We start from the raw sequence: 21,505 nt of genomic DNA, 5'->3' as shown, positions 1-21,505 counted from the left end.
CAGGGTCTGGGGGCTGCCCGGCAAACCGTGAAGCCGGTAGCGCTCGGGCAGCCCTTTTCGCGTGGCTGGGAGGGAGGAGGGGGAGTTAGGGCGGGGACTTTGGGGAAGGGGCAGAGTTGGGGCGGGGCCGGAGGTGGGGAAAGGGGCGGGGCCAGGGCCCGTGGAGTGTCCTCTTTTTTTATTTTTTAAATATGGTAACCCTACCAGTGTGGGCTGGGCAGTACAGGACATACATTTCTCAGGGAAGATCCAGATCAGGGTGTGTGTTGGGGGTCACTCTGCAGTATAACCAAGGCTGATGAGAATCAGGGTGTAGCTGGCAGGCTGCAGTTACACACAGGTACTCAGGGTGTGGCTTGCATGCTGAAAGGCTGTGAGCTGCCCAAGTGGGAGCTATTACAGCAAGGCATTGTAAGGCACGCAAGGCTGCAGGGCAGGGGTGATACAGCCCCCCACTAGTCTGGATTGTGCCCTGGTATGTTACAGACAATCTCCTGAAAGCTAAATATACTTATACAGCAAGGTTAATTATTCAGACTGAATACATGCTTCACTATTTATGATAGAGTTGTATAACCAAGGCATTGCATTTCCATAATGCTACGGTCACAGAATTTGCTAGCAGAATCCACTCCATGGCTCTGAATTATGCTCCAGAATCTAAGCTTTTGTTTTAAAGAAAAGTTCCCTTCCTAGCCCTAATGTTTGCTGAGAAAATCATAAAAATGCGAACCCAGTGTGAATCAACAGTGTTGGAGGCTCTGTCTACATCAATTTAGTTACTCTAGAGCAAACCCTCAATGTAACAGCACCGCAACTGCACAAAGCAGGGCTTACACTAGTGCAGCTTACTTCAATATGCATTTCCTGAGGACATGTCCACACTACCGCCATAGCTCTGCCGGCATAACTCCGTAGCGTAGATGCAGCCTACAGTGATGGAAGGGGTTTATCGAGCTCTGAGCTCAAGATTCTTCACATATCTGAGCCTGGTATATACTTAAAATCTATGTCGACCTAGCTACATCGCTCAGGGATGCAATGCAGTTAGAGCAACCTAATCTGCACTGTAGACACAGGTAGGTTGACAGAAGAATTCTCCTGTTGATCTAGCTACCGGCTCTCCAGGGAGTGGATTTACTGTCTACTGCAATGGAAAACCCCCTTCCATAGTCTACACTACAGCAGTGTAGCTGCAGCTGTGCTGCTGTAGAGCTACTAGTGCAGACATACCCTAAGTATACACCAGGCCTTGATGTAGACCATTAAACTGTCTTCGGACAACCCTACAATAACTCTGAAAATGTGAACTACCCCATTAATCTCAGTGGGGTAAATCTGAAACCTTTTTGACAATTTGAAAGTCAATACTGCTAGCTACTTCACTGATAATTTTAACAGGAGAATCCAACTAATGTGCTTATTCTACAACTTCAGACTGCCTTCCACTCCTCCTAGGTACTGAAAGACCCAACTGGTCTCTACATGACTGCCACAACCTTCAGCTTCCCTCCTGGCAACTTTAACAATGAAGTTTTAGAATGAGTTTCAAGCAAGAAAAGAAGACTTATCCAGAGTAAAATTGTAGACTGCCCTATCTCCCACACCAATGCTAAATTCTTTAGTCAAGAAAAGAGAATTCAATTAATCACACAGATCCTTTGGTAACTCATCATTTGCCAGAGAGATATGCCAAAGTAATACAGAAACCACTTTCCGCTCTTGAAGTCAGGCTATTAAATTCACATACTGTAGTATTTTAATCAATAGTAGTTATTTAAGCTATTCCTTTGATACAGGTTTTTTCATTTTGCCCCAGATGTATGTCACTTTTAGACAATTCAGACTGGCTGCGATACACATATGTAATCTGTCCTTTCAGGCTAAACCTTCAGCATTTGTAAACTTACAAATGTTCTCTCATAGGTACATAGCCCAGAAGTTATGAGACATTTAAGACTTAATGGTCAATAGCCCCATCATGGTTTTCCAACAAAAGATGGGTCGAACTGAAACACTAAATTACAAATTCCACTTTGATTGATAATGAAACAATACATATCATGCAGAATTATTTGCCATGTTTTGTATTTATATTACATTTGTTTCTTTAACTTAATTTAGCTTTTTGGTCTCTGCCATTATCATAAAATGAATTCAATAAATAACAGAAAGATATGTAATCCAACCCCCATAAATACAAATACTAAAACCAGAAACATCTACAAAGATAGCTAATTAAAAGCATTACAATACAATAAAACTTAGTTGTGTCCTCTTCAGATAACAATCAAAAAAGCCTCAACAATTTTACATAAAAATGAATGAGCCTAAGACGACGACAGACTGACATGATACTTTCTAAAGGAAATACTCAAGGTTTGTGGTCAAAATAAATTTGAAAAAGATTGCTGGTTGACTTATGTACAGGATTTGTCTATTTTAAAACATTTCTAGAAGTGTAATTTGAGATCTTAATGTGATTGTGTCAGTTCATCATAAGACAAACAGTTCTAAAAAAAAGGAAAGTAAAAAATTGGCCAAATGTTCTAAACCTGGTGCCTAAAGCTAGGCTCCTAAACTTATATTTAGGCACCTACATAGGAATAGCCTGATTTTCCAAGGTGTTGTGCATCTGTAAGTCTCACCAAAACCCATGTGAGCTGCAGATTCTTACCACCTTTGAAAATTAGGTCATTTCTATTTAGTTTCCCAAATATAGAAGGTTAGAAGGTTAATGTTAAGTATCCACGTTTGAAAATTTTGGGCATTGTCTGAAACAATCTCCCCTCCTCCCTTCACAAGAGAATATTTGCATGGTGTAATAATATTCATATTCAGTAGCTGCAGACCTCATTTTGCAGATGGGGATCCAGGCACAGAAGCTAAGCGACTTTCACAAAGACACACAGTGAGTCAGTGGCAGTGATGTGATTAGAACACAGGACTACTTGGGATCCCGGTCTCATGCTCAGTCTGCTAGTAGACCTCACTGCTTCTCTGGAAGAGAATATGTGTGTGTAGATAACAGGAGGAGCAAATGTGGACCCTTTATACAACAGTTTATCTTAAAAATGAAAACAGGGGATTTAATCATTTGGTTTTTATTTTAATCGTAAAGTGACTAGTCAAAAACAGTGATGTAGGGCTTCCAAATCAATATGCTTATAGAGGCACTTCTTTAGAGTTTGCTTGAGTACTGTCACGTCTACAAATGTAACTGCAGTCAACATTAATTGGTAAAGCCAGGAGGCATAAGCCCGGAGTAAGATTCAAGTCCAATTGATGAGTACATTTTAATTTGTTGATAGTATAAGGAGTGGTTCTCAACCTGCGGCCCAATCAGCACACAGCTGAGGCCCCCGAGACATCCTCAGGGCCATATAGGTTGTATTGGATGTGACCCACAATGGTAAATAATTGAGAATCACTGATATAAAAGGACATTCACATATCTTTATTATTTCATAGTCTAGTTTATTTTGACACATTCACAAATGCAGTTTTAAATATATGACAACATATTTAGTGACTGAAAATGAGACTTCTTTCATGCTAATCTTAAAATGAAGTGTCAATGTATGCTGCTAGAGAAACATTCCAACGTTAAGTCTGAAGAAACTTTCAGATCAATTAGCATTAATTAAAAAAAAAAAAAAAAAAACTGTCCATGTTTCTGGACTCCCTGAAACAAGACACTTAGAAAGAGAAAATATGTATCCTTTTATCTTATGATCAAGTTATGCTTCTGTACTGATCCACTGCATTAAAGACAAAAACATTTATTAGAATAGCGATACCTTGTTTCAGATGTAAGTTAATGAAAGAGGCATTACTGCGAAAACACTAGAAACAAAAAGCCCACCCTCTTACTAGCAACATCCACTGTTTAGATGAGACTGGGTATGTTTCTAACATCTAAAAGGGTAAGCAAAGGGGCTTATTCTTAGAGTAGTTGTCTTATGTAGGATACAGCTTGCAAATGCATTGGCAGTCAGCCAGCACTGGAGGACTTCAGCTACAAGGCCTCCTTCCATGGCAGAGCAAAGCTATCAAATGTTTGTTCTATAGTGCAAACCCAGTGAAAAGTTTTGTTCTGTTTTTTTGAAAAAAAGGATATGGCAAATACACTCGAGTACATGAAATACTATGAATTGTATGTGTCCTGCAAGAATGCACCACTATACCCCCATTCCTGCAGTCCTAAACTCCACAGGAACCATGAACTCCATGTCAGTCACGGACCTACAGATTAGCAGTGATATGCTGTTCAGGAGATTAACTGTCCAAATGAAGCAAGCAATGATTGAAAGATTTTCCAAAAATATATTCAGCCTAGATCAGGGGTTCTTAACCTTCTTCTTTCTGAGCCCTCCCGCCCCCCCACATGCTATAAAAACTCCAGAGCACAGGGGGACGGAGGGGACTCGGGGCCAGGGGTGGGATCCTTGGGCATAGCCATAGCTTGACTTCTATTTTGGGGCAGTAAGGGTCGGTAGGGCTCGAGCCAGCTCTGCACAGCAGGGTCCAGGGAGGGAGCGCCACCTCCACCCCCTCACCTCAGCAGGCCACCCTCCTGGGTGGGGCTATGTGCCGGTGGCTGCTCCCCGAGGGCTCTACCAGCACCGGAGCCAGGTCCCCGCCTGGACAGCTCTGACCGGCTGTGTGGGCAGTCAAAGGGGGCTAGGAGATGCTGCTTCTTTCGTATGGCTGGTATAGAACAGCAACTACAATTTCACCTGAAGTTGATCGAGCCAAATGGCTACATCAGGAGTAGCATTAGCATCTGATCAGAAGGAGGCTTGGAAAGCAGATTGGGCTAAACAAGACTTAAAAAATAAGCACCTTGTGCCAGATCCCACGCAGAAGGTTCCTGGGTTTGACCTTCCATGATCATCTGAACCAAATTCGAACCAACTGTGGTAGATGCTGATATCTAATGCACAAATGGAAAATCAAGGACTCCCCGGTGTGCAAGTGTGGTTCCCCACGACAGACCATCGAACATGTCACTACCTACTGCCCAATTTATAAATATGAAGGAGGCATTACTGGAATAAATTCTGCTACTCCTGATGTAGCCAGCACAAGGTAACAGTGAGACAATTATCCATCCGCCCAAACATGTGGACCCACAACTCTGAGTATCAGGGACACTTTGGGCAGTGGACGGAGCATGCTGCAGAGCTTCCAGTTTCCCCTTTGACTGTAGATATGTTTGGCTATCATGAGCAAACGAGAAACTACTGTGAGTGAAAGATGAAGGTGTCAAGGAACAGATTTCATTTTCAAGCCTCAGAGGTGTTCTTATAAAGACCAAAGATGAAAGGGAATGGGGGCATGATTTAAAAACATACAAAAAATGCCAGTACATTGTGTTGCTTCTGGTGAAATGCTGGCATATGTGCCAAGTTTCTCTATTTTCAGATTTAGATGACACAAGTAGTGAATCACTCCCTCACTCATCTGGAGTGCCTGAGTTATGTGTAGCCAGTCTTCAGATCTCTGTGTTTCAGATGACTTGTGGGACTCTCATGTAACTAGCTTCAAAGCAGTTGCTTAAAGTCCTACATCTTAAAGATCAAGAACATGTTTTATTTTTTAAAAGGAGTGGACATGATGCTGAATTTTTAGTTGCAAAAATAGCTTTTATTTCTGCTCCTGGTCCTCTGGTGTTTGTAAACTGATCTAGACCCACGGTTCTCAACTGGGGGTATGCAGACCCCCTGGGGGCTCCACCGCTGAAACCCCAAGCCCCGTCGCCTCCCCCCCCCCATGGAGCTCAAACCGGGAGTGGCGCAGGACTGAAAGCCCCATCCCTGATGCCCCCCTGCAGGGGCTGAAGCCAGGAGCAGCGCGGGGCTGTAGTCCCATCCCTGGCACACACACTCCCTCCATGGGGCTGAAGCCGTGGGGCTGAAACCCCAATCTCCCCTTCCCCCTCCCCCCCTGAAGCCAGGAGCAGCGCGGGGCTGAAAGTCCAGCTTTTCTAAATAGTCCTGAACTACTTCTTTCTCCACAGAGGGCTGGTCACTTCCTCCCCACGCTGTGCTGCCCAGTACAGTAGTCTGTGCGTAAATGCTGTCATGAATAAGGATGGACTTAAGCCTGTGCTCCAAGTGCTTTTCTGAACTGGGGCAGGAGCAAAGAGAGCAGTGACTGAAACAAAGCACACCAAGAATCTTACGGTTCTCCATGTGAACTGAAGGAAGCCTCGCATCATTAAAAACTTCATGCATGTAGAAGAGACTCCTCCTCGCCTCCTACACAGTAACACACAAATATATTTTAGATAACTAACATTATTTAGGGGACATGTGAGGTGTCTTTGCTATCCCCAAGCTTGCTACAAAAGAAGTGGGTTTCTCTCCATGTCATGAGGTAGGAAGGGTCAAGGATTCAGGGAACTCCTCATCTTGCAGCTACATAAGAGAGGATGGGGTGAATCGGGGCTTACTGCACAGGGGAAGGGGAGATGATCAAGAGAGAGAAGCCTGACAGAGCTGGCAGCAGCTGTGCTGCTATTCAAGGAGTTCCATGCTAGTAACAGGGACAGCTGCTAACACTTACTATAACTTCAGAGAATTCTTTTAATGGTGACTTCACATTGTTTTAGGCATTTCTGCGTGTATTCACTCCTCCCTGTTCTTGCCTCGCCTCCTGTTCCAGCAGAATTAACTATCAAATGCTTATCACATGACTCACAGACAAGGTAGTGGATGCATGCTGGAACAGGAAATGGAAGACATAATGTGCTGCCAACCCTCATGATTGTATTGCAAGTCTTGCACTACTGGTTGTTTTTATTAAAGTCCCAGCTCCTGGAATCATGTTATTATGTAAGACACTCAGGCTTTTGTTTGTTTGTTTTAAGATTTTAGCCCTTCTGATTGTGGAGGAAAGCTTGAAAACAAGAACATATAGAGCTCCAACATCAGAATGCAAATAACAGGAGCCCCAAATAATATATTTTTAATTTCATGATTTTGAGGCTTGATTCATGATTTTTGAATGCCTAGAGTTGCAACATTGGAATATATGCTGCACACTAAGCTTGTGGGGAAGAGCAGGAGGAATGTATTACCCCCCCCCCAGCAAAAATCAATTTTAAAAAAGGCATATGCATAAACATACATATGTGTAATGCTACATATGTATAATACTTCAGGCCCTGATTCAGTAGGTATATAAGCAAATGCCTAACAAATACATGGTTAATCGCACTGAAGTAAATGGGGACTACTCGTGTCCTTATAGCTAGTCACAGTTTAAGAACCTTATTGAATAAAGGCCTGAAGTAATAGGGCCAAAAGCTACTGAGACCAGTAAATTTTGTGGCCTATCAGCCTTAACAGGATAACCCAAATTTTCTAACGGCTGCACACAAAAAATAAATGTGCACTTTAATGCACACCAGTTAGATGTGTAAATCCATCATGCACACATTAAAGCTGAGATTGCACGCGCACGCACAGAGTATACACAAACATGCAGCTCCAACTTGTATGTACGTAGAATTTGTGCCTACGAGATAGGGGCACCTGGACTTTTACATGTAGCTGTTTGTTCTGATATTACTACTTCTTCCTGAATATATGCCATAATGTTTTCACTTTTAAAAAAAGAAAAACATACCATGATTATAGATGGAGTTTATCCACTAGATTGTGCTAATCAGGTATGACATTAAGAACTTGCTCTTGGTAGTTCTAAATTAGTACTCCCATTTTCATTTGTCAGTTTTGCAGTGACAATCAATTTAGGTTTCACATTTTGACATTTTATAAATACAGTTCAGAGTTACAAACACCAGTTTTACAAACTGACCAGACAACCAAACACCTTATTTGGAACCAGAAGTACGCAATCAGGCAGTGGCAGAGACCAAAAAAAGAAAAAAGAAAAAGAAAAAGAGCAAATACAATACAGTACAGTGTTAAACCTAAACTACTACAAAAATAAAGGGAAAGTTTAAAAAAAGATTTGACAAGGTAAGGAAACTGTTTCTGTGCTTGTTTCATTTAAATTAAGATGGTTAAAAGCAGCATTTTTCTTCTGCATAGTAAAGTTTCAAAACTGTATTAAGTCATTGTTCAGTTGTAAATTTCTGAAAGAACAATAACATTTTGTTCAGAGTTACGAACATTTCAGAGTTACGAACAATCTCCATTCCCAAGGTATTTGTAACTCTGAGGTTCTATTGTATTGTATGCAGAAAGTGATCTGACACATTTTTAATCAGAGCTACAATGTTTAAACTCATCAATTTATTCTCAGGGTAGATTTATAGAAAAACTGGACTTTCTCAGCAGAAATTACCAATGAATTTCTGGTGGGATTTATCACAACTGAATTTAAATCAATGACTGACACAGAAAGAGTTATTGGGCCAGATCCTGAAGTGGACTTAAATGGAACTATGCTAGTTTACACCATCAGAGTATCTAGCTCATCATATCAAAAACACCCAGAGTCAAGGGCATTGGCAGGCAAGGATTAGGAATCGTTAGAAATTAAAAAATGGTACATAGTACCATATATATTATTGTCCATTATTGACAGTAAATGAGGTTTATTTTCCTGTTTCACAAATGAATTTTTGTCCTCTCTCCAAGGCATCAACTTTTCCAGAGTGAAAACTGGGTGGATACAAACATAGAATGGTCATTGCAACAAAGAAAAAAAAACAGGTAAAAATCTACCCCACATGTAAGTGATCAGCTTCCTGAAGTAAACTAGATGTCTCTTCATTCAGGGTCTAAACGGGAAAACTGTTATATTGTCATACAGCTGTCCCTGAAAATGCGCCTTTTCTAAAACCTTACACGAGACTTAAGTGAAGGCAAACTTCCCATGACAGCAGTAACATTCTCTAGAGAAGCTGCCTAATCAAAGTGACAGTTTGGACACATACTGTATTTGCATTTAAAGAAACTGAGCACTTCAGAAACATTTACTGTGTTTCATAACAGCAAAGTATAATAAATAAAAAGCAGTTAAAAGCTTTACTGGAAAGTTAGTTCTTCTTTTCTTAAATAAAAGGTTAATCTGAAATGGAATGAGCTAAAATGCTGCAAGCGCTAAGAGCATAACAATTATTAAAATACTCCTGTTTATTTTAAATTATTTTAACTGATACAAAGATAAAGTATATGAGTAGCAGAAAATAATGGCACAAAAATCATAGATATAGACCTAGACACATGAATTTGACCAAAACGTATTTGATGGCCTTAATTACTTCAAAACCCCAGAATAATAGGGTTTTTCTAACAAATGCTGGCAGATCTATAACTGCGTGTGGCTACTGGATGTCCTCATAAAAATGCATTTTCAAGGCTACAGAGAAATATCACTTTATTTTTTAATACTTCCTACTTTAAAAATGAGTGTGCACTGAGACCACAATAAAAACTACCATTCTAAGCTGTGAACAAATCAACAGTATTTTACACAATGCAAGGTTTTTCATAATAAAGTGTGAAGATTTAAATTAATACTAATTTTAAATCAAGATATCTAGGTCATAAACATGCATTTGTTCCCATATCCATATATAATTTTCTGCCCTGTCAAAATATCCAGTTATACCATGAATTTATTTTGCTTCAAATGCTAGTCACTAAAGAGAACACATCAACCTCCCTCACCTAAAACTTTTTTATAGGAATTGGGAGAAAAAAAAGAATAGTAATACTTAATGTAATAATTTGCTTTGATCTTTAAGTAATATGCAGTGACCCATAACTGAAATGAGTTAAACTGACATAAGCTCATTAGGAGAAATCATCTTTTAAAGAGCATCATAGCAGTTCTCAAATAAAAAAGATTATTTAAATAAGGAAATAAGAAATAGCATGATGTATTTAAAATAATAGACACATTCATAACAGCGTCCTTTCCCTGAATTTCTACTTCACTCCAAGTGCATCTCTTTCCATTCAGAGACACAAGCTTAACAGAATAGTTTATAACATCGGATATAGTGTACTGCTACTTAATTTTAATGTATACGCTGCTGGTGTATCTAATACATCTGTAAGTGGTGTCTAAACCCCAAATAAGACAAACTGAGCTAAAAATCTGATATGTGGTTTTTCATCTCCTGAGGAAAACTCAAAGCCAAACATGCAAAGGGTTGGGAGGGGGACCAAACTGGGGGGAGGGAGGGAATGAAGGACACGAACCCAGCGTGTGTACCAATAAAGACTACAGGCAAATATATCTGTTGTACTATGGGCAACGGGGATGGATCACTTGATGATTACCTGTTCTGTTCTTTCCCTCTGAAGCACTTGGCACTGGCCACTGTCGGAAGACAGGTTACTGGGCTAGATGAACCATTGGTCTGACCCAGTTTGGACATTCTTATGCACTTCCAAAAAGCACATCTTTGGCCTAATCCCATAGAAGTCAATGGCAAAGTTAATTTAAGGTGCTTCTGATTTTTTCTTTTCTTCACCAAGCAGGTGATTTAAAAACAAAACAAAACAAACAAGATCTCAGAGGATGGTGGGGAAATCTGTCCCTTTCCGTGAGTAGGTCACGAATGGCAGTCCTGCTGATGATGAGATGACTATGCAGCAACTGTATCATTACAAAATGGCATCCTATTTTTGGATTTTAACTCCTATGAGCCCCAGACACTTGTGGATGAGCTTTGCTTGATGGTGAAGAGTTCAGCATGATTATGTCATGTACCATCTAGCGTACATGTATGTACACTGTGTGTACATATGTATACATATACAATATATACACACACATAGGGTGACCAGATGTCCCAATTTTATAGGGACAGTCCCGATATTTGGGGCTTTGTCTTATGTAGGCGCCTATTACCTCCCACCCCGTCCTGATTTTTCACACTTGCTGTCTGGTCACCCTACACACACACCTCTCTCTCTCTTTCTCTCTCTCTCTCACACACACACACACACACACACACACACACACACACCCCTCCTTTGCTGCACTGAATGGTCCCCATCCTCAAATGCATGCACTTGTACACAGTGCCCTCTAATGGCTGCTTTACAGAGGATACAAGCCCTATTACTACACCTAACAGAATATGTCTACACTAGTGAACCGCACCATTGTCACTTGCACTGATGTGACTGGACTGGTATAAGCTGTAATGGTGTTATATGTTCACTGTGGATTTCCCATTTCAAGTGCACACAATGCACTCATGGCTACACAGAGCACTCCCTCTAAATCAGTGGCTCTGAACCTTTCCAGACTACTATACCCCTTTCAGAAGACTGATTTGTCTTGCGTACCCCCAAGTTTCACCTCATTAAAAAATTACTTGCTTACAAAATCAGACATAAAAATACAAAAGTGTCATAGCACACTATTACTGGAAAATTGCGTATTTTCTCATTTTTACCATATAATTACAAAATTAATCAATTGGAATATAAATATTGTACTTACATGTCAGTGTATAGACTAGAGCAATATGAATAAGTCATTGTCTGTATGAAATTTTAGTTTGTACTGACTTCACTGGTGCTTTTTTATGTAGCCTGTTGTAAAACTAGGCAAATATCTAGATGAGTTGATGTACCCGCTGGAAGACCTCTCCGTACCCGCAGGGGTACGTGTACCCTGGTTGAGAACCACTGCTCTAAATGTTGCGGGGCCTGTGGATTGCTACACCTATCTCACATTGCTCAGCCCGGCTCCCAGGTCCATGTGCAATATGTCTAGGATATGTTCGAGCTGTTCCCAAATACACCTCTACCCCAATATAACACGACCCGATATAACATGAATTCGGATATAATGCGGTAAAGCAGCACTCCGGGGGGGGCGGGGCTGCGTGCTCCGGCGGATCAAAGCAAATTCAATATAACGCGGTAAGATTTTTTGGCTCCCAAGGAAGCATTATATCGGGGTAGAGGTGTACTTTAAATGGTTTTGCCTTGAAGAGGCTCTGACCTGGCACTTGCAAATATCATGGACGGAGAGTAAGCAGTTCTCACTGTGGCTACTGCCAGACTGACTCTAAGGGCTTGTCTACACTACCGCACAGGGTCGAGCTAAGATACGCAACTTCAGCTACATGAATAGCATAGCTGAAGTCAACGTACTTAGATCTACTTACCACGGGATCTTCACCGCGGTAAGTCAACAGCTGACACTCTCCCGTCGACTCCGCTTGCGCTTTTCATTCTGGTGGAGTACCGAAGTGGACAGGAGAGCGCTCAGCAGTTGATTTATCGCATCTATACTAGACGTGATAAATCGACCCCCACTTGATCGATCGCTGCCCCCGATCTGGCAGGTAGTGTAGACCAGTTGTTCTCAAACTTGGGCCGCCGCTTGTGCAGGGAAAGCCCCTGGCGGGCCGGGCTGGTTTGTTTACCTGCCGATCGCAGCTCCCACTGGGGGCTGCAGGAAGCGGCGCGGGCCGAGGGACGTGCTGGCCGCCCTTCCCGCAGCCCCCATTGGCCTGGGACGCTGAACTGCGGCCAGTGGGAGCCGCGATCGGCCGAACCTGCGGACACGGCAGGTAATCAAACTGGCCTGGCACACCAGGGGCTTTCCCTGAACAAGCGGCGGCCCAAGTTTGAGAACCACTGGTGTAGACAAGCCCTGAGGCATGGAGGCCCAGTACATATAGTAGGACGAGCCCTGTCACCTTAGGGTTCTTGAGGGGGTAAGAAGCTTGATTTCATTATTTTAATTCATTTCTTACATTTTTTAATTTTAAATGTTCATTCCTGTTTTTCTTCTTTTCTCATTTTGTAGCTGAATGAAGGATTCTTCTATCTTGTGGTTTCTTTCTACAAGCCAAGACAGGAGCAGTCCAGAGGAAGGACATCCCTCCAAGCTGCTCTGTGTAGCTCAGTGAGTTCCCTCCATCCTTCTTCTTCTACCTACTGCATTGGAGCCCCCAGGGGACACAGGTTTGTGCAGCAGGGACAAATGGGTGCTGGAGCACATGGGAGAGGCAAGTGGCTTTACTTGGGGGAAAGACGGAATTCATTTTGATGTGCCTCTGTTAGCTAATGACTCTGTTCTCTTTTCTTTTTTAGATCTCAGGAGTACAGTAGAGCTGATGAGGCAGTGGGTGGACAGCTGTGGCAACCCACCAGTAAAGTATGTACATTAGTGAGTGTTTGAATGCTTCTGTGGGTGTCTATATGTCTGCACTGATTTTGTCCCTTTTTGTTACTCCTGAGGAACAAAGCAAAAGTGTTTTTTTTAATTCATTTTATTAGTTTTATTTCTATTAAGCTTTTGTGTCCTCCTTTCGGAATCAATTCAAGCAAGCACTGAAGCATTTGCTTAAGTCCCAATAAAATCAATGACAGGTAAGCACGTGCTTTGGTGCTTTGATGAATTGAGGTCTAAAATCTGGAAATCGGAGATGGTGAGAGTCAGGAACAGGCAGAGCTGACAGCAGCCAAGACCTGCATGCAGCCACCTTCAGAGGATCATAGAAATGTAGGACTGGAACAGACATTGAGGGGTCATCAATCTCAGTCCCATGCTCTAAGGCGGGACCAAGTTCACCTATCAGGGATGGTCTAGGTTTTTGTCTAACATGTTCTTTAAAACCTCCAATGATGGGGATTCCACGACCTCCCTTGGATGCCTATTCCAGAGCTTAACTACCCTTAGAGTTAGAAAGTTTTTCCTAATATCTATTCTAAATCTCCTTTGCGGAAGATTAAGCCCACTGCTTCTTGTCCTACCTTCGGTGGACAAAGAGAACAATTGATCGCAAACCTCTTTATAACAGCCCTTAAAATAGTTGAAGACTGTTATTGGACCCCCCATGATGAATAACAAGCATGCTACGGGGTTGATACGGTAAAGCATGCCAAATTCTTCCAGGTGGACAAGGCCAAAGAGTTTTCTTTAGTTCAAGTGGTGGACTGATTTTGAAGTGGAAGTTCCTGGGTACCATGATACATCCTGTGTTTGTGTGTGTGCACTCTATTGTATCTTGTAATAAGCTCTTCTGGAACAGTATTGTTGTAAAGTTTTAAAAAATTATATAAGAACGCACATGCTGAACTCTTAGTATAATTCCATTTAGCATTTATACAATACCAACGTTTATACAGCAGTGTACATCACCAATGCACCGCATGAGTGCATGAAACTATGAAAACTACACAGCAATACATTCAACATAAATAGCCATTCAATGCATACCTAAAAATAGTAATCAAGGAAGCTTCAGACAATGGACATTATTAAAAAAAAACAAACAGAAAACATTTACTGCACTGTGGTTTTTGACTTTGCAGATGCATTTGCAGTCTTCCCCACATTTAGAATGGAAAATACCACAAATGCCACAATAAACTTCACTACCACGAGTGGTACTGTAACTTATTTATTGTTTTAAATGACATCCATTGTAGATAATTTAGTAATCTTTTTTAAAATGGTATTTAAAAAATTATTTCATAATACAGAAATGTAAATATCAGTATTTTTGTAGTATACATAAACAATTATATTATACTATACTGATATATATATAATACAAAATATACATATATTTAAATATTTATAATTATAAATATATAGGTATTTAATATTATATTACTAAAGGTACTAAATAAACCTTTGAAGTATCATCATTTTCTACTGGGTTTTTAACTTGATACAATTCATTTATTTGCTAGCTATTACTTAATTTTTTAAAAAGCATATAATTGATTATGATGATGACAATGATCAGCTACAGAAGAGTGAAAAGTGAAGTTCTGAAATACTAAGTATCAATTAAATAAATGATTGCATGGACCCAACTGAGACTAGACTCTGGTCTGAGTTCAAAACATAGCCTAAAAGTAACCGCGTAGATATAGGTGGCACAAATTACATTCTCAAGTAACTGCTGTGGAAACTAATACATCTTGAAAGAAAAATAAGTGATTTCCCCCCCCATGAAACTGAGTGAGATATTGGCAACAATCAGGTATATAAGCGATTCTCCTTCAATTGTCTACAAACTCCTCTGTGAATTTGTCTTAGCCCTGACCTGTAACTTCCCTGCTATTCCAGTACTTAGCTTCTCTCAAGTCAAGATGTGTGGTTGTGTCAAACTGTTTGGTAGGTTTAGTTGATAACGTGTGCAAATCCTAGCATATAGCCCTTATAGGCTATCTATTTATCTATATATATAGCAAGTAGAGATTTTGACAAGTAGAAGTTGCAAAAAAAAATCTAAGATGTAACCCTCCCCTCCAAGATTATTAAGTTAAATGTTTGAAAACATAAGATGATTATAGAAAGAGGAATCTGTACTGTAGCAAACTGTTTCAAATTAAAACCAATATAGCTCATTACATTTTGGAAAAAGAATGCCAAGCTGCAAGAATAGAAGGTACTTTACGGTATTTTACCTTATCCAGTAGTGTAATTTCACAATGAAATGCCATTAGCACTCCATGAGTATGTAAATGAGGACAATTAAATTAGTCCTATTATGAATGTTAATTAGTCTGTTATGATGGCACTTTTGTATACCTAATATGATGCTGTCAAGCTAAACAATGAGTTCTAAAGAAAAGATTAATGGGTCTTTAAAGCTGGCAAACTTGTGTTATTTATTCCAGTAAGACCCGCATGTACTAGAGATGTCTTCAACCAAGACTTTGTTTGCTTTTTAAAATATTAGTTTGTCCCAGTTTTATTATTTAGCCATGCCTTTTTTAAGTACAAATAAACTGGTACATTATGCATGCTGACTACGCACCACCGGCTTTTGCTTCTAGATAGATCCATTAGCTAAATCTATTGAGTAGCAATCTAAAAGTAGCAACTGATAAAAATTATTTCCATTTGGGGTTACAGCTAGTATGGCATAAAAACCTTAGTCCCGTGAAGATAATTCATTGATTTAATAAAAGACTAATTCATTTAATGATAGGTGACTGAAATTATGGGCCAGAGTTTGTAAGTTAGGTGCAACAGCCTTGCACTGCTCATTTGTGTGTACGTGCAAATCATGTATTTGCATGCACAAATAGCCATTTTAGGTACCAAGAGGGCTCTGTGTGTTTGCATACATTATGCTCGCACAAATGTATGCACACAATTGCACCTGAACATTGAAAAGCTGGTGCTATATTTTTTGTTTTGTTGCAGCATAACAGTGGAGTGGAGGAGGACTGAATAAATTGCAGTAAGAATTCACTTGCACCAGCCACTTTCATAGGTAACTAAGAGTAAATAGGAAATTCAAGCAGAACTACTTCAGGCAAAGGTAACACATAGAGTCAGTTACCCTAGAAAGTGATTGAAGCAGAATACAATTGAATCCAAGCTACACACCTCATCTTAACTCCTTTTCCACAGGAGGTGGAGTTTGGGGAGCATAGTGACAAGGCAGAAATGTGGGATTAAGAAAAAGGGTTGGGATGTGGGCTTCGTGATTCTCCCAGAGCTTTTTCTTGTTCCCAAGGGTATGTCTACACTGGCACTTAGTCGGCAAAACTTTTGTCATTCAGGAGTGTTAAAAAAAAAGCACTCTTCTGCCAACAAAGCTGCTGCTACTCATGGGAGGTGGGCGTTTTTTTTGTCAGCAGGAGAGCTCTCTCCTGCCGACAAACAGCAGCTACACGGTGCGGCTTTGAGTGGCACGGCTGTAGCGGCACAGCCGTGTCGCTAAAAGCTGCATAGTGTAGCCATAGCCTAAAACTTCAGTTGCCTAGAAGTGCCTGATGAAGAGTCAAGATTAAATAACTGATGATTGTCAACTTTACAACCATTAGGAAAACTAAAGCCTTAATGATAGAAGATAGGTTAAGTCATGTAAGTTGTGAACTTAAGTTTACTAGAGGGAATCTTCAGCTTTAAAAATCTAAAATGTCAATGATCTGTCAATTCCTAGGATTAACAAACTGTACACATTTACAGAGGGAGATGCTGTATCCTTATAATGGAACTAAGACGAGAAGAAAGTGAAAAACCAACTGTCTGGATGTCTGAGATATGTTTTTTATCTTTTAAAAAACCTATATCGAGTATAAACATCCTCTCTGATTAAAGGGTTTCACTTTGTTTTTGTAGATTTCTATAGATTAGGGAGTGGTATCATTCTCCCCAATCCTCATATTAAAACTTTTTTCCCAAGAAATCTGCGACCCCACTCAAAAACAACCTGTCAAATACATTATATACATAAAATTAAACTTTTCTACAGAAATCTCTCTTTTAATAAATATAACCAATACAAGAATTAAACGTTACAACAAGAAAGCAGGCACTAATAAAGCACAAGATTATCAATCCAGTTTCTAAATGTCACCTAGACTTCTAAAAGTGACTCAAGCCTTTCTGAATTCTTCCTGGTTGTCATTTAAATGGAATCTTATTCTTCTCTAAATTATGCTGTATAACTTAAGGCTGGCAGCCAATCTACAACCACTAGGGTGACCAGATGTCCCGATTTTATAGGGACAGTCCTGATATTTGGGGCTTTTTCTTATGTAGGTGCCAATAACCCCCCACCCCCGTCCCGATTTTTCACACTTGCTATCTGGTCACCTTAACAACCACACTGATCTGCATCTTTCCATTTATCAGAAAACTAGTAGCAGCTCTCAATTTCTCTTCCATTGCACTCACCAATACAGCATCTCTGACTTCAAAATTACTGATAATTTTTGCAGCAGCATTTCTTAAAAGTAGTTAAACAAAATCAAACACACTTACATTTGCGATAAGGCTGAAGATACTGCTAGAAAAAGTGATGTTCTCAGCAATGTTTCTTAGGCACACTAAAAACATCCTGCTGCAAGCTAAATTTGTGCTGTCCAATGGAGTATCACCAATGCAAAATTGCAAACTGGAAATCATATATCATATATCTAGAGTAGAGACTGAGGAAATCATATTCTGTGCTGTTCAGTGGCCTTCAACCACAATCTGAAATATCAGGCTGGAACAGCACACAAGGTGGTAAACAGAGATATTTACCTACAGTAATGTACTGGAGTTTTGTACTGCAATCTCCAGAATACACACCTAGGAGAGAAGTGTACAGTAGGTGGGATTGCCTGGAGCACGAGTGATGAAAAAATATTAAAATGGTGACATTCCCAAGAGTCATCTAGTTACTCTGACAGGCAGATTCCCTAGCTGGTGTTAATGGTTATAGCTCCATTGAAGTTAGCGGACGATCTTCCCCTCAGTATACCTGAAGGGAAAAAACTGTATGAAAAAAGCTCAGTTGAAGAAATAGGCCCAGAAATCTGAAATGTTACATAGACAAAATACAGCATTTTAAAATGTCTTTGAAAGTAGTACCTAGATCAATCCTCCAGACCCCTCTATTTCGAGCTTAAAAAGAAAAAGAAACTTCCACATGAAAGTCAAGCCTGACATGATTCACCTAAGCCTGTTCCCCCCCCCCAAGAATAAACAACAGTAACATAATTAGAACTCGCCTACATAGGGAAATTATGTGGAGTTAGCGAGGGTGTGAATTTAAATTACAGCAAATTACCTACTCCACACTAACTCCCTCTTTGTCTGCACTAAGAGTGCCTTTGTGTGCTTTACCTGAATACGCTTTTATATAAGGGTAAATCTTGAGGATAATACTAATGTGATGATAAACAAGAAAATAACTGATCTCCAATCAAATTACTGAACACCGATTTTTCACAATCCCGTTTTATAGGTACGTTACTTATTCTGAGCACCTGATTTTTGCAAATTTTAAAATTCACAGTAGGGAAGCACAAAGTAAAGTATAGATGTGTTCCTAAAGTAGATAGTTTTCTTCTGATCACCTGTGAATTTCAGTATTTTTAAGAACTCCTTTGCACACAGACACATTCATCATGACCTGCATATATTTATATTTGCAAAGGAGTTGAATACAAACACTACTTCCACTGAAGCACTCTCCACAAGATCAAGTACAGGCTAATTCATAAAGACAAGCAGGAAAAGGTAATATTTGCACCTTCCATGCAAGCTATACATAATTATGGCATTTTCAAGAAAATCCTTTTGCAGCATGTAAGTTGTAATATAAACATACTGCACATTGCATATTTCATTACAAAGGCAGAGTCATGTTCATGTTAATTTTGTTAAATAAGTGATACGTTCAGTCCTTACCAAATTTTCCTGGTTCCTGGCAGCTACTTTCTGATCATCTTCTCCCCCATTTTTCATGTATTTGACCTCTTCCACTGGTTTGATCCTATACTCATCTGAGTACCAAGAAAAAAAGAAAGAAAGAAAAGTTTTGTACCAGTGTACTTCAGTAAATGGAAAAACAGCCGACTGGAAAAAAACCATACTGCTTATCAACCAAGCCCTAAATGGTATAGACCCCTAGTAATCTCAGCGTCTGCTCTCTTCCTAACACCCATCATGGAAACAAGTCTATAAAAGAACACTTCAAAAAAGTGACTCAAAAGTAAATCTCACGGGGAATCACAGGCAAAAAATTCTCAGTTGTCTCTGGAATTTGACCCAAACAGATGTGCATCTTGGACCCAGATCTAGAGCAATGCGTAAGGCACATCTCTTTGTTTAGGTTTTCCAGTAACTACAGGCATTGAAATTTTCTATCATCTAAGTCTTCAAGTTACTATTGTCATCATGGATCCTCTCAGGGAAGATGGTCTGCTGCTCTGAAAGTTCGCATGCTCCCTATTTGTGGGAAGATGTTGTTTGATACAGTTCTAACCTACACAAAGTGTGCCCAAGGTAACTTAAATGCTTATTACTACTACAGAAAGAAAACGTGAAGCAATTTTAAAATATAGAAACAGAGCATAAGATTAGAATTACAGAACTAAAGAGAATTTAGAGCTAACAAAAATCCTATGACAGTGTAGTGTTTCATGGGATAGGGAAGGGAAACTGAGGAGTTGTGTGATACTGGAGTAAAGTCTATGCTTGCACTGAGGGGAGGAGGAAATGATTCATGTAAGCATCACTCACATGTCTAAGGCTAACATATCCTCATTTAAGCCCAAATCTTGAGAGCCTTACATAAACCCTGACCATAGGCGTTGCAACCTTTGTAGAAGTGGGAGTGGAAGGTGGCCAAGGTCAAAGTGGCAAGGGAATTAAAATACTATTTAAATATCCCACAGAGCACAACTGTAACATAAGTGACCAGAATACAAAAGGAAGCCATATTATAACATTTAAGGTATAATTATAGTATGCACAAATGAAAAAAAAAAAAGACCACTTTAATTCTAAACATCAGCACTGCATTTTATTTTTGCACTTCTTTTATTGTACTTCACTTGCATTTATCATTTTACTACATACATTCCACTATTCATACTGCACTAATTAATATTATTGAACTGTAACTTGCAATTCTGTAACATTACAACCAAATCATCCTTGTTTATATAGAATGCATAACTTAAAAATTGTAACCTTAAATTGTAAATCTCCTTGGAAAAAGGCATCAGCCAAATAAATAACAACAACAACAAACAGCTTTGAAGGGAGGTAAACATGTCCCCATATGACAGCTACCATAAAAATGTTTTTTTCTAGTGTTTTATAAAAAACCAAATCTAAAATATATTTTTAGAAAACCTAACAAACACCATCAACAGGCTGTAGAGATAGAAGGAATACAATCTCTATTAAGCAAAAAATGTAAACAATACAATTCTGATCACGCGATTATCTAGGATTGCAGTGGATATCTAGGAATGCATCTGATCTGATCTCATAGGGCATCTTGGCCTTTAGCGGCACGATCATGTTTTTCCCACAGTGCATATGTTTCTTTTTGTTTTTGTTTTTAAAGGGCGGGGGGCATGGCCCCTGGGCCCCCCTGGTTCCAGCATATGACCCTAACTCAGCAAAGCAAATATAAGGGCATGCTTAACTTTAAACGTGTGTAAATCCCACTGAAGTCAAAAGGAAGTTTAGTCTGACTCATACTAAAGTAAAGACCACAGGATTTGGCCTTTATAAATGGTTCAATACCTACTCCTTCCAACATTGCCATCACAGCACTATGAATGGACATTATACATGTGGAGGAACGGAATTACACTGCATAGTCTCCTTTGTTTTCTATGTGATGTGTCCCACAATGAACGAGTTCTACAGTCCTTGCAATATCTGTATCATCTTTGGCAAGCTAACAAGTGATGCATACTAGCAATTATATATGAGTTTACCTATATACTGTCTGGATTGAAAAAAAAGTTACAGATTCACAGTTAAAGTTGGAAATTTACCCAAATTCCAGTGAACTTTTATACTTTTTCTGTATTTCCTTTTCCAGTATTGCTGATTATTGAGATGCATGTCTAATATCCCCTGTTGGACCACAAAAAGCCTTTTTAGTTCCGTGGCACTACTGAACAAAATAACACTGGTCTACAATTTTTGAGAAGTCGTCTGCTTCAGAGATAAAATGTGCTATTTATTATGTATTTTGATGTGCTGAATTCAAATATGACAATTAAAACAACTGTTTGGCTACTGTTTCTAAGATATTTAAGTTTTTACATTTTATGTCTAT

At 39.7% G+C, this 21,505-nt stretch overlaps 1 protein-coding gene across 2 annotated transcripts in view; it reads right to left on the bottom strand.

Moving 5' to 3' along the window:
* Positions 1-21,505, bottom strand: part of LOC113407422 (uncharacterized protein C1orf21) — a 191,388-nt gene that overhangs the window by 53,314 nt on the left and 116,569 nt on the right. For both annotated transcript variants that reach the window (XM_026655923.1, XM_026655922.1), the window contains exon 3: positions 19,111-19,205. In XM_026655923.1, coding sequence (XP_026511708.1) covers positions 19,111-19,205 — 95 coding nt within the window. The remainder of the gene's footprint in view (positions 1-19,110; positions 19,206-21,505) is intronic.

The sequence above is a fragment of the Terrapene carolina genome, unplaced genomic scaffold, assembly GCF_002925995.2.
Source record: "Terrapene carolina triunguis isolate 2854851 unplaced genomic scaffold, T_m_triunguis-2.0 Scaffold211, whole genome shotgun sequence".
Lineage (NCBI taxonomy): Eukaryota > Metazoa > Chordata > Testudines > Emydidae > Terrapene > Terrapene triunguis.
Note: the sequence above shows the minus strand (reverse complement) of the source record. Positions and strands in the feature narration are given on the sequence as shown.